Here is an 11,664-nt window from a genome sequence, read left to right as displayed (position 1 = left end):
CAAGTTGGTAGGTGCGCTGCTCCATGTTAGGGAGTAGGCGACCTGTCTCTCTGTAAACCTCTATTAGGCGTAGGAGATCTTTCATTGCTTCCTTAACGTGTCCAAAAATAAGTTCCCAGAGGCCTGAGGAAAGGCTGTGCTATTGGCTCATTTCGGCAGGAGCCAAATGAAACGTGAGCAGGGGGCGGGCAGGGGGAGGAACAGCTATCCTCGATCTGTTCAGGGCCAACCCAAATGGCCGCCTTATCTGTATTGCCATCCGCCTTGCCGTTTTCATACATCATTTCAGGCTATTCATCACGCCTGTCAAAAACGGCATGCTATGAATCTGACGCCATATTAAATCACAATTTCCCCCCCGAAGGCGGGGAAAGGTTCCAAATTAAAAGCTTGCTAATAAAAGGAGGCTGTGGGCTAGGGTAAATGATGCTGCCGTTATCACTGGCTGTTTACTGACCTCCAGGCCACCCTGGGCTGGATGGAGGGGGGTGGGGGTGGGGGGTGCTGGATGATGTGTGCAGGGCCCACTCTGTAATTGTGATTAATAACAGTGGGGCTTGCTATCTGGGCGCGGACAGGGCGGTTTGTCTGCCCACAATCAGTGCTTGATAAATGGAGCTAGTTTCACTAGGTTTTGTGTATCAAAGAAAACAGATGTAGTCTGGGGAGGCAAGGTGGGGGGGGGGGGCACTGCAGGAAATATACATTTTTATAACCTGTGTCTGGGACTGGGACTAGAGCTGGGCCTGGGGCTGTGACAGGTTCTAGAGCTGGGACTGGGTCTAGAACTGGGGCTGGGACTGGGTCTAGAACTGGGACTGGGACTAGAGCTGGGACTGGGTCTAGTACTGGGGCTGGGACTGTGTCTAGAACTGGGACTGGGACTAGAGCTGGGACTGGGTTTAGAACTGGGGCTGGGACTGGGTCTAGAACTGGGACTAGGACTAGAGCTGGGACTGGGTCTAGAACTGGGGCTGGGTCTAGAACTGGGGCTGGGACTGGGTCTGGGACTGGGACTAGAGCTGGGACTGGGTCTAGAGCTGGGACTGGGACTGAGACTAGAACTGGGGCTGGAACTGGGTCTAGTGCTGGGAGGGATTGGGGTTGAGGCTGGTGTTGGAGGTGGTGTTGAGACTGAGTGTTGTGCTGGGACTGGGTCTGGGACTAGGATGGTGCTGGGACTAGAGCTGGGACTAGGGCTGGTGCTTGACGTTCTAGGGCTGAGGATGAAGCTGGGGTTGGAGGTTTTGGTTGGAGCTGGTGTTAGAGCTGGTGCTGAAGCTGGTGTTAGAGCTGGTGTTGAGGCTGGTATTAGTGCTGGTGTTAGAGCTGGTGCTGAGGCTGGTTTTGGAGTTGGTGTTGAGGCTGGTGTTGGGGCTAGTGTTGAGGCTGGCGTTAGAGCTGGTGTTGGAGCTGGTATTGGGGCTGGTGTTGGGGCTGTGGCTCTGAGTAGATGTGTAAGTAAGTAAATAGCCTTGAGAGCCAATGGTTCTCGAGCCTAGTGGCCAATGGAGTAGGTGTGTGGATTTGTACAAACTCCCATCTATTCTCAGAAGTTCATAGCACACTGCTTACAACACTGTTTTAATTTGGCGGGGAAATCAATGCAAACACGAGGACTGGGATTTTTATGCGTTGAATTTGATTTCACATCCTGTATTGACAATCGTTGAAACATTTACAAAACGGTCGCATTTCTGTTTCGCGGCACCTACTCCAGCTAAGTGTACAGTAAGTGTTCCAGAGGTCAGGCGTAGCTCGTCAGCGGTATCTGAGAGCACAGGGGAATGTAAATGTTTAACCAGGTCACCGGCAGCGCGGCCGTACGGGGCTGGTGACCATCCATCACTCTGAGAGTCATCCATCCATCAGCCGGCCCCCAGCCCTCTGTCTCTGTCCTATCACCGCCACACAGGGACGCTGCTTTGGCCCCCCTCTCATGCTGTGGCCCCCATTTGTCAACACCAACCAGGACACCGAGGCAGAGAGAGAGAGACAGAGAGACTGAAGGAGAGAGAGAGACAGAGAGAGTGTGTGGAAGAGAGAGAGAGAGAGTGGAAGAGAGAGAGACAGAGAGAGAGGAGGCAGATGGCCTCTACTGACTCAGTGTCTCTGTAGAGCCGCGGCCCTCAGACGCTGCCGCTCAGGTCACTGAACACAGGAGCAGGAAAAATCAGTTAATTCACTTATTTTCCTGTCATTAGCTCGGCCCTCCTCGCCGTGTCCCCCGGTAGAGGACCTACGTGTTTTCTTTTTTCCTCTTGTCATTCTAAAGTAACTGCCGGCTGCTCTCTGCATGTCTCAGACGCACGGCCCCGGACGCTAGATTGATGGCGATCGCAGGCGAAAAGAAGGGAAACTGACAAGATAGATGTGTAAATTATCAGTGTGATGGAGGCAATGATGCAGTCCCAGCACCTTCTGCTTTCTCTCCTCCCGGAGTGGAGGGAGGGGTGGAGGCGGTGGAGGGAGGGAGGGAGGGAGGGAGGAGAGCAAGCCACTTGGTTAGTTATTGGGTAGCAGCTGATTGGGTGACCGACTGGTCTTTCTGTCACCATCTGGGGGTGTGAGGCGTGGTCGAGCCCCCGGTGGCCGGCCTGGCCGACCTGTCTTGTCAGGAGACGGGCCCCCTGGCCCCACGGCGGAGCTCCATCTGGCCTCCCGGCCGGCCCAGGCTTGGCTGAGCGTGGCGTCCCTGATAACACGATGCCCTCCCATCTCCCCCGCTGACCTCGCCGCCTCCACCTGCCCCTCCCTCAACAGTTAACATGGGAGGCGGCTGCTCCTCAACACCAGTGAGCCAGAGAGGGTGTGTGTGTGTGTGTGTGTGTGTGTGTGTCTGTCTGTGTCTGTGTCTGTGTCTGTGTCTGTGTCTGTGTCTGTGTCTGTGTCTGTGTCTGTGTGTGTGTGTGTGTGTGTGTGTGTGTGTGTGTCTGTGTTTGCGTGCGTGTGTGTTTTTTGCTAGGTTAGGTATTGTGTTTGTTTGGTGCAGGAAATAAAGCAGCCAGCATATTCCTCTTCACTGTTTTCAGTTATGTGTGCGTCATCCTAGTCTTTTCAATTTTGAGGCCAGCCCTATCTAATCTCAGATGATTGCGTTACTGCGGTGGGGCTTCAAAGCCTGGCATGTTTGCCTTCTCAGCACCTGCAACACCTGTTCTGCATCATTACATTCACAGACCTGTCTTCAGCCTACTGGAATATAAGATAGCTATGTGCTTTGTCCAAAGGGTATGGTGACATTAAGTTAATGTTCACCCAGTCATATGGAGCACACAGCTACACACACTGCCACTTTCAGATTGACTCCCAATCTCAGTGCCGTTCCCTCAGCTTCCAGAATATCTTGGCCATCATTTACTCACTGAATCTCATGGTTGTATGTGGGTTTGAAGAGAGATGACATGTAGAGTATAGAGGTACAGTATGTTCAAATGAAGCCTCTGCCCCAGACTGGCCCCCAAACCCTCTCCCTAGACTGGCCCCCAGACCTTCTCTCTAGACTGGCCCCCAGACCTTCTCTCTAGGCTGTCCCCCAGACCCTCTCCCTAGACCCCAGACCCTCTCCCTAGACCCCAGACCCTCTCCCTAGACCCCAGACCCTCTCCCTAGACCCCAGACCTTCTCCCTAGACCCCAGACCCTCTCCCTAGACCCCAGACCCTCTCCCTAGACCCCAGACCTTCTCCCTAGACCCCAGACCCTCTCCCTAGACCCCAGAGCTTCTCCGTAGACCCCAGACCCTCTCCCTAGACCCCAGACCTTCTCCCTAGACCCCAGACCTTGTCCCTAGACCCCAGACCTTCTCCCTAGACCCCAGACCCTCTCCCTAGACCCCAGACCCTCTCCCTAGACCCCAGACCCTCTCCCTAGACCCCAGACCCTCTCCCTAGACCCCAGACCCTCTCCCTAGACCCCAGACCTTCTCCCTAGACCCCAGACCTTCTCCCTAGACCCCAGACCTTCTCCCTAGACTGGCCTCCAGACTCCCTCCCTAGACTGGCCTCCAGACTCTCTCCCTAGCCCCTAGCCCCCATAACCTGTCCCAGACACCCTGCCCTGGGCCTGTGAGATCGATCCACTGTGCTGAAGGGGCTGTAGAGTGTGTCTGTCTGGACAGCTGGCAGAGCGCCGGGCACCGCTGCCAGGCCACACCTCCTCGCCAGGACAGGGCAGCCTGGTCACAGACCACTCATACTGTACGTCCCTTCCTCCGCCACGCAGCCAGGATCCATGGGACAGAGCTGAGTTTAGGGAAGGGTGGGGAGTCCTGCGTGTGGCCTTAGTGGGAGGGGAGTGGTGGCCTGCACAGGGACCACAGGGGGGAGGGGGAAGAGAGGGGGGGGGGGGGGGGGGGGGACAGGCACACGGCGACCAGCCGGCCCCTCCTCTGGGAACACAGAGCCTAATGACTTTGATAGTTTGCTGAGCTCCATAAATCATGCCATGCAAAACATTTCTCCTCTCTGAATAAAAGCATTTATCACCCTCTGTTTATTCACTCACTCTCGCAAGATTGATTGGTTCCCAGCAGCCTGCTGACCAATCAGGCGTGACAATCCCCTTCTTTTTTTTCCTTTTTTTTTTTCTTTCCTGCCGTCTCCCGCGTCTTCCTCATGTTTTTTTTTCCCCCCGTCCTTCTCTGTCTCGATTCTCTGTCTCTCAGTTGGAAAACTTCGGAAGGAGTGGATGAGAGAGAGCATCTCCGACGTGGGCATCGGTATGCTGAAGTCCGTCAAGGACTACGTGGATCCCAACAACATCTTCGGCAACCGGAATCTCCTCTAATCCTCCCGTCGGGAGAGTCCCCCCCCCCCAAAAAAAACCTAACCTGTATCTCACTTTTTCTAACAGCCTCTTGTACGTTGTCATTGTCATTACATGTGGATTTCTAACTCCGTGTGAGTGACCCGTCATCAGTCGTGGCTCTGGTCCATTCATCCATATCAGCGTAGGTGCTTATATCCCCGTATTTATACACTGTAGTGTAACATTGCTGTAACAATCATGGATCTGGGAGTCCTTTTGTACCTCGAGCCGCTGCCACCGTCAGGATGGTGGGGAGGGTGGCCAGAGTAGAGCTACTGGAAATGTACTGGAAATCAATTCCGGCTCCTCTCCACGCGCCCGCCGAGCTCCTGGCCTTGCACACTGTACGTTCGTGGTAGATATCGCTGTCCAGATTCATTGCCTACAATTAATTGCTCCCTAAAATTATTGCCAATTAATCATTAACTTGGATTATTTTTAAAAATAATACATGTACTTGTTCTATTGTGTGTGCCTTTCTACAGCTCTGTCTGCCTTCCTCTTCCTGTCTTACACTCCTCCCCTTCCTGTCTTACACTCCTCCCCTTCCTGTCTTACACTTCTCCCCTTCCTGTCCTACACGTCTCCCCTACACCTATCGCCCTACCCTACACACTCCGTGTTGTGCAGTCGGTCCCTTCGTGAGCCTGACTTGTTTTTTGTACGCCATGCCGTTTCAAGTCATTCTTCTCTATGGAGGCTTCCTGCTCACCATGTCTTCCATGCTCATCCTGCCTTCTGTCTTTACTTCACTACTTTTATGAGAGAAGTATATATTGTTGGACCTAGATAAGAGTTGATTGTGAGTGGTGCCCCTGTTGAATATACACCTCGTGTTGCAGTCTGTCTCCTTCCCAAACAAAATTGGAAACGTTTATTAGGGCCCGAGCACTGGCGGTGCGAGGCCCTATTGAAACTCGAAGGATTATTATTATTCTCCTACCTTCTACCTTCTTCTTCTTCTCCCCAAACAAATGCCTTTTTGGCGGCCTAAACATCGATGAAAACGGATGAAACTTTGCAGATACGTCAGTCCCGGTGAAAAATTTGATAATTCATGGGTGACGGAAATGGGCGTGGCAAAACGGCTCAAGAGCGCCCCCTGGAAAATTGAAAATGGCGAGCCCCACCTTCTAGTTTGATGTAGGCGAACGAAATTCGGTGGGCATATGTAGTTCATCGAGACACACTAAAATGTCTCTTGGACCTATACCCAACATCCAACAGGAAGTCAGCCATTTTGCTTTAAATGTGCCATTTTGTCCTTGTTTTTACCATTTCCATGTCTTGTACTTCAACAAACTCCTCCTACAGATTTCATCCGATCAACTTCATATTCGGTCAGCTTCATCTTAAGACCTTTGTGATCAAAAGTTATCAAAAAAATTGTGTTTTCACCATACACCCTTGCCATGGCGCCCCGCCAAAGTTTGACATTTCGCCATAAAACACGAAGTCATCATAACTCCTCCATACATTATCCAATTTGTCCGATATATCTCACGCTTCATGAAGGTTCTGTCCTGAACACATCTATGTGTCAGTATTGCGTCATACTTATAGCGCCACCTATTGGTGAAACAGGAAGTCCTCATAACTCCCTAATACATTATCCAATTTGTCCGATATATCTCACGCTTCATGACGGTTCTGTCCTGAACACATCTATGTTTCAGTATGGCATCATACTTATAGCGCCACCTATTGGTGAAAGAGGAAGTCCTCATAACTCCTACATACATTATCCAATTCGTCCGATATATCTCACGCTTCATGACGGTTCTGTCCTGAACACATCTATGTGTCAGTATTGCATCATACTTATAGCGCCACCTATTGGTGAAACAGGAAGTCCTCATAACTCCTACATACATTATCCAATTCGTCCGATATATCTCACGCTTCATGAAGGTTCTGTCCTGAACACATCTTTGTGTCAGTATTGCGTCATACTTATAGCGCCACCTATTGGTGAAACAGGAAGTCATCATAACTCCTACATACATTATCCAATTTGTCCGATATATCTCACACTTCATGACGGTTCTGTCCTGAACACAGCTTTGTGTCAGTATTGCATCATACTTATAGCGCCACCTATTGGTGAAACAGGAAGTCCTCATAACTCCTACATACATTATCCAATTTGTCCGATATATCTCACGCTTCATGATTGTTATGTCCTGAACACATCTATGTGTCAGTATTGCATCATACTTATAGCGCCACCTGTTGGTGAAACAGGAAGTCCTCATAACTCCTACATACATTATCCAATTTGTCCGATATATCTCACGCTTCATGACAGTTCTGTCCTGAACACATCTATGTGTCAGTATTGCATCATACTTATAGCGCCACCTATTGGTGAAACAGGAAGTCCCCATAACTCCTACATACATTAACCGATTTGCACCAAATTGCTGACGATTCATGAAGGTCGCATTCTGAACACATCTATGCGTCGGTATTGAGTCACACTTACAGCACCACCTACTGGTGAAACAGGAAGTACTCATACCTCCTACATACGTTATCCGATTTACTCCAAATTGCTCATGCTTGATGAAGGTCGCATCTTGAACACTTCTGTAAGTCAGTATTGCGTCATGCCTACAGCGCCACCTAATGGTGAAAGAGGAAGTACTCATAACTTCTACATACGTTATCCGATTTACTCCAAATTGCTCATGCTTGATGAAGATCGCATCCTGAACACATCTGTGCGTCAGCATTGAGTCAGACTTATAGCGCCACCTACTGCTTACAGGAAGTCCTCATAACTCCTACATATATTATCCGATTCACTCCAAATTGCTCACGCTTGATGAAGATCACGTCCTGAACACATCTGAAGGTCAGTATTGAGTCATACGTATAGCGCCACCCACAGGTCAAGCATGAAGTCATCATAACTCCTACATACATTGTCTGATTTACGCAACATTTCTCACGCTTCATCGAGGTACTGTCCTGAACACATCTATGCGTCGGTATTGAGTCACACTTAGAGCGCCACATACTGGTGACAGGAAGTTTCTCTCAGTACTGGACACCGAAATAGCACAGCCTTTAACGGTGCCGCATCCCGACACGCGTGGGGTGCGAGGGCCCGCTCACTGCTGCCCGCAGCCCTAGTTCTAACTGTAACTATAGTAACGTGCAGTTCCCTGATAACTTGTATTTTTGTTTTTAGCTGCAAGCAGCAGCTCTGCGGCTCACTCTTTCAGTCGGTCGGTTCACAAAAACTGGGTCTGGCTGCACATACTGTACTGTATGTGTACGTGGTCGCAGCTATTGCAAATCTGCGCTTGTTATTGAACGTTTTTAACCTTGCATGATCTTTGCCTGCTGTACAGAGAGTGCGGTGTGCGGACAGAGCCATTGTGCTTGAATCATCCACGCTTCAGTGTGAACGTCAAGGTCTCTGAATCCCGGTGCTCATGTTTGTACCAAAGACTTGCCACAGGACCCTATTCACCACTATACAGACCATGCGAACATACTCTTATGTATATGTTTGTACATGCTGTATAAACACACATTTAGTAATAAACACCTGAAATGTATTTTTTTAAATATGCAAATTCCCAGACACCATCTTTAGAAGTCTTTAAACCTTGATATTTTTGACTTACTCTAACTGTTACATGTTCCTAATCAAAGACAGAATTTACTTTGAACAATATGATGTTACTGATGTTCATTTTCAGGCACTGCTTCATATTCAGTTGCTTACACTAGAAAGGATGTGATGTTATCCAGAGGTTCACATCAGCTAGGGTGTTCCATGGTTAGTGTCACAGTGTTGTGGCATTGTCAGAAAGGATACGATGGGTTTCACTGCTACATTTGTCACAGTTGACTGTTGTTTACATGGCCGTGTTTGGCTTCATCAGGGGAGTCGTCAGCCCAGACCTGGACTGTGCTGCGTGTGTGACGTGTGGCGTTCCTGGCAGCGCTCTGGCTGCGTGGCCGCCTCCCTCCCGTCTATGCTCAGCCTGGCGTCTCTCCCTGTTCTCCGTCACCCTCTCCTTACCCAAGTGTCTGTCATCCAAGCAAGATTTGGCCTCTGAAGCGTCAATGAAGGAAATTGGACATTTTCTGAACTGTTTCATGCTTTGGCTTCCTGTCACAGTTCCAAAAGAGAACTCAAAGGAGAGCTTGAAATATGAATGTTATGGATGTACCTTTTGTTATTTTCCACTTCTCTTGATAATGTATTAACCTTACGTTACATTTTGTCAAAGCTGTTTGTGCAATAAATTGGAATAAAACAGTCGTCTGTCTTTTTTCAGACTATGAAGAGAATGAGTGGTGTTTATCGTGCATTGGTAGGTTGCAACTCATGTCGAGTAGTTTGTATTGACAGGTTAATTCTTAGGTATTTCCACTGTCACACTGCAGCAATCAGTTCCATTTAGTTTGTGCTCAGAAAACATGGATTATTTTTAAAAAGTAATAGAATAAAGTGAATGGGGTGGAGCGGCACGTAGCTCGGGACGTAGAGCGGCTTGCTGGGGATCGCAAGGACCTCGGTTCGATCCCAGCTCCCGGCAGTGTGTCCTCGAGCAGGACAGTGAACCAAAATCGCTCACGTGCAGCATGGTGGCGCAGTTCCTAGTACCCTCGCCTAAGCAAGGTCTCCGGGCCTTTCTGTGCGGAGTTTTCATGTTCTCCCCGTGTTCACAAGGGTTTCCTCCCAAAGAACCCAATACGAAAAACATGCAGAAGAACAGATGCTCTTCAGTCTGGTTCCTGACCAGGACCAGGAGCGCTTGGACTTGGTTCCCGGGCGCCATGAATGATGGCTGCCCACTGCTCCACGGCTCGGGATGGGATAAATGCAGAGAACAATTTCCACCGGCGACCGCAGATGCTCATTCACGTGTGTGTATTTGTGTGGTGAATAAAGAGGTCCTGAGATCATATTTTAAAAAGAAATGATAATGAGATAAACAATATAGACTACCAATTACATACATTTCAGCATACCCCCCCCTCACTCACACACACACACCACATCTTATCCTGCCAGTGCCCTCCTGCTTTCCCTGTGGTCAGAGTGCCGCAGGGCCAGGAGCGTGGACGGTCTCGTCCACGTTACTGGAAAGCCGCGGAGCAGAGCGGGCATTGTTCAGACGCCCACGCTGCCCGGGTGGCGCACACAGCAGCTCTACCTGCCAGCCTGATCCAACTAATCCAGCACGGAGGAGTTGGACTACATGCTTCCTGTCGGAGGTATCCCCATGGGAGTGGTCTCCGCCCCCTCAGACACCCACACACACCACTGCTGACGTAAGCAGGACCCGCAGCACAGCCCTCCAACGTAGAACCATCACGCCCAACACACGTCTGCACACAGCCCTTAATACTGTTAGGATTAGACATGGTTACAGAAAGGTGGGCATTCTGGATTTGACTGCTTGTTGGTAGGCCTATTAATGTCATTAGGTAGTTCGATTGGATGGATGTTTCTTATTCACCGCGTCTCCTTTCTTCTTTTGGACCCCTGGCTATGTACAGTACACATTTCTACCTACCTAGATTCAACAGTTAGTACTGTAGCTGCTACCCTACGGACTGATCCCTCTCTTCAGATGTCCATTGTCATTGATCTGGTGTTATACTGTTCACACAGTTGTACCTGCATGTCTCCATATGTCCACATGGGGGCAGTACAGTATCAGTGCACATGGAGGGAGGAGGAGAAAGGTACTGAAGCCACTATGGGACAGGATCTTTAAACAACATTACATATTATCATTACATATTATGACACCCACACACATCTAGCAGCACATTTTATTTTAACTTAACAAAACATTTGCACATTTTCCAGTTACATGCCTTAATAGATTATTTCAGTTCAGCTCGTTTCATATGAAAAAAGAAGAGTTGTAACAGGGAAGTATGAAAGAAAAACAAGAAGCACTTTCCCATAATGCATCAGAAGACAGTACCAAGTAGAAATTGGCCACACATTCCCACAGTTGTAACCAAATGTAATCAAAAATATTACAGCAATGTCAAAACTTCACCTAACATGATGTAATTGTATAAATCATGCAATTAAATGAAATGTTAATATGCATATTAATAATACAGTTCAGAATAGGAAGAATAGGAGGTATTTATTGGCTGACATGTTTGCTACATCCATAGTAGTTGGTTGATTTCAATACTGTAGTCAGACCTCATGCAATTCAAAATTCTTGGCATCAATTCATTTTTCAACCCAAGTACAGTAGCACATACATCCATGCCACACAATGCACAAAGCCACTTTTTGAACTCCAATCCACACAGCTACGACACAATTTACACCCCAAATGATAAAGGACAACGCATGCTGCTACAGCATATGTGCAGTTCCGCACTATGGATCAATATTCATTATCCATTTTCATTTACTGTCTCAAAATAAGACTTTACAGTTTGTATGAGTCTGAATTGTGAGCTTTGAGAGGGTATTTGTGCTGCCGCGGCCCAATATTGTATTTTAGTAACAAGGAATGAGATGTCATTTCATACAGTGGAACATTCTTCATCCACCTTTTCCACAGCAGTTGAAACTAGCTGTTCTCTATTGGATCAACACTTGCGTAACATTTGTTGAGCAACTGTGACATTGTTGCCTCAGCAGTGGTATTCCCCATGGGGTACCAGAATGGCTGTGAGTGGTAAACTAGCTTTTACGACATGACAGGTCTGGGGCCGTTACTCCGTACTGCATGTAAAGCCTGCAGAGACAAACTCAACTTCAAACCAAAAATATCTTTTTTGAGGATAGGATTAGACATTGTAAATAAGAACTTGTTCTTAATGACTCACCTGTTGAAATAAAGCTTAAATA

General features: G+C 48.6%; 1 protein-coding gene across 2 annotated transcripts in view; it reads left to right on the top strand.

Annotated features, from left to right (window-relative positions):
* Positions 1–9,079, top strand: part of agps (alkylglycerone phosphate synthase) — a 31,815-nt gene extending 22,736 nt beyond the window's left edge. Inside the window, exons 20-21 of one of the 2 annotated variants that reach the window (XR_014630614.1) lie at positions 4,666–4,950; positions 8,708–9,079. Coding sequence is in view for 1 of the 2 variants with exons in the window: in XM_084443428.1 (XP_084299554.1) it covers positions 4,666–4,787 (122 nt within the window). In the remaining variant the exon portion in view is untranslated. Of the gene's footprint in view, positions 1–4,665; positions 6,653–8,707 lie in introns of those variants that run through there. The other variant, XM_084443428.1, reaches the window with a different exon arrangement.
* Positions 9,080–11,664: the final 2,585 nt, after the last annotated feature.

The sequence above is a fragment of the Borostomias antarcticus genome (genome assembly GCF_949987555.1).
Source record: "Borostomias antarcticus genome assembly, chromosome: 9".
In the NCBI taxonomy this organism is placed as follows: domain Eukaryota; kingdom Metazoa; phylum Chordata; class Actinopteri; order Stomiiformes; family Stomiidae; genus Borostomias; species Borostomias antarcticus.
Note: the sequence above shows the minus strand (reverse complement) of the source record. Positions and strands in the feature narration are given on the sequence as shown.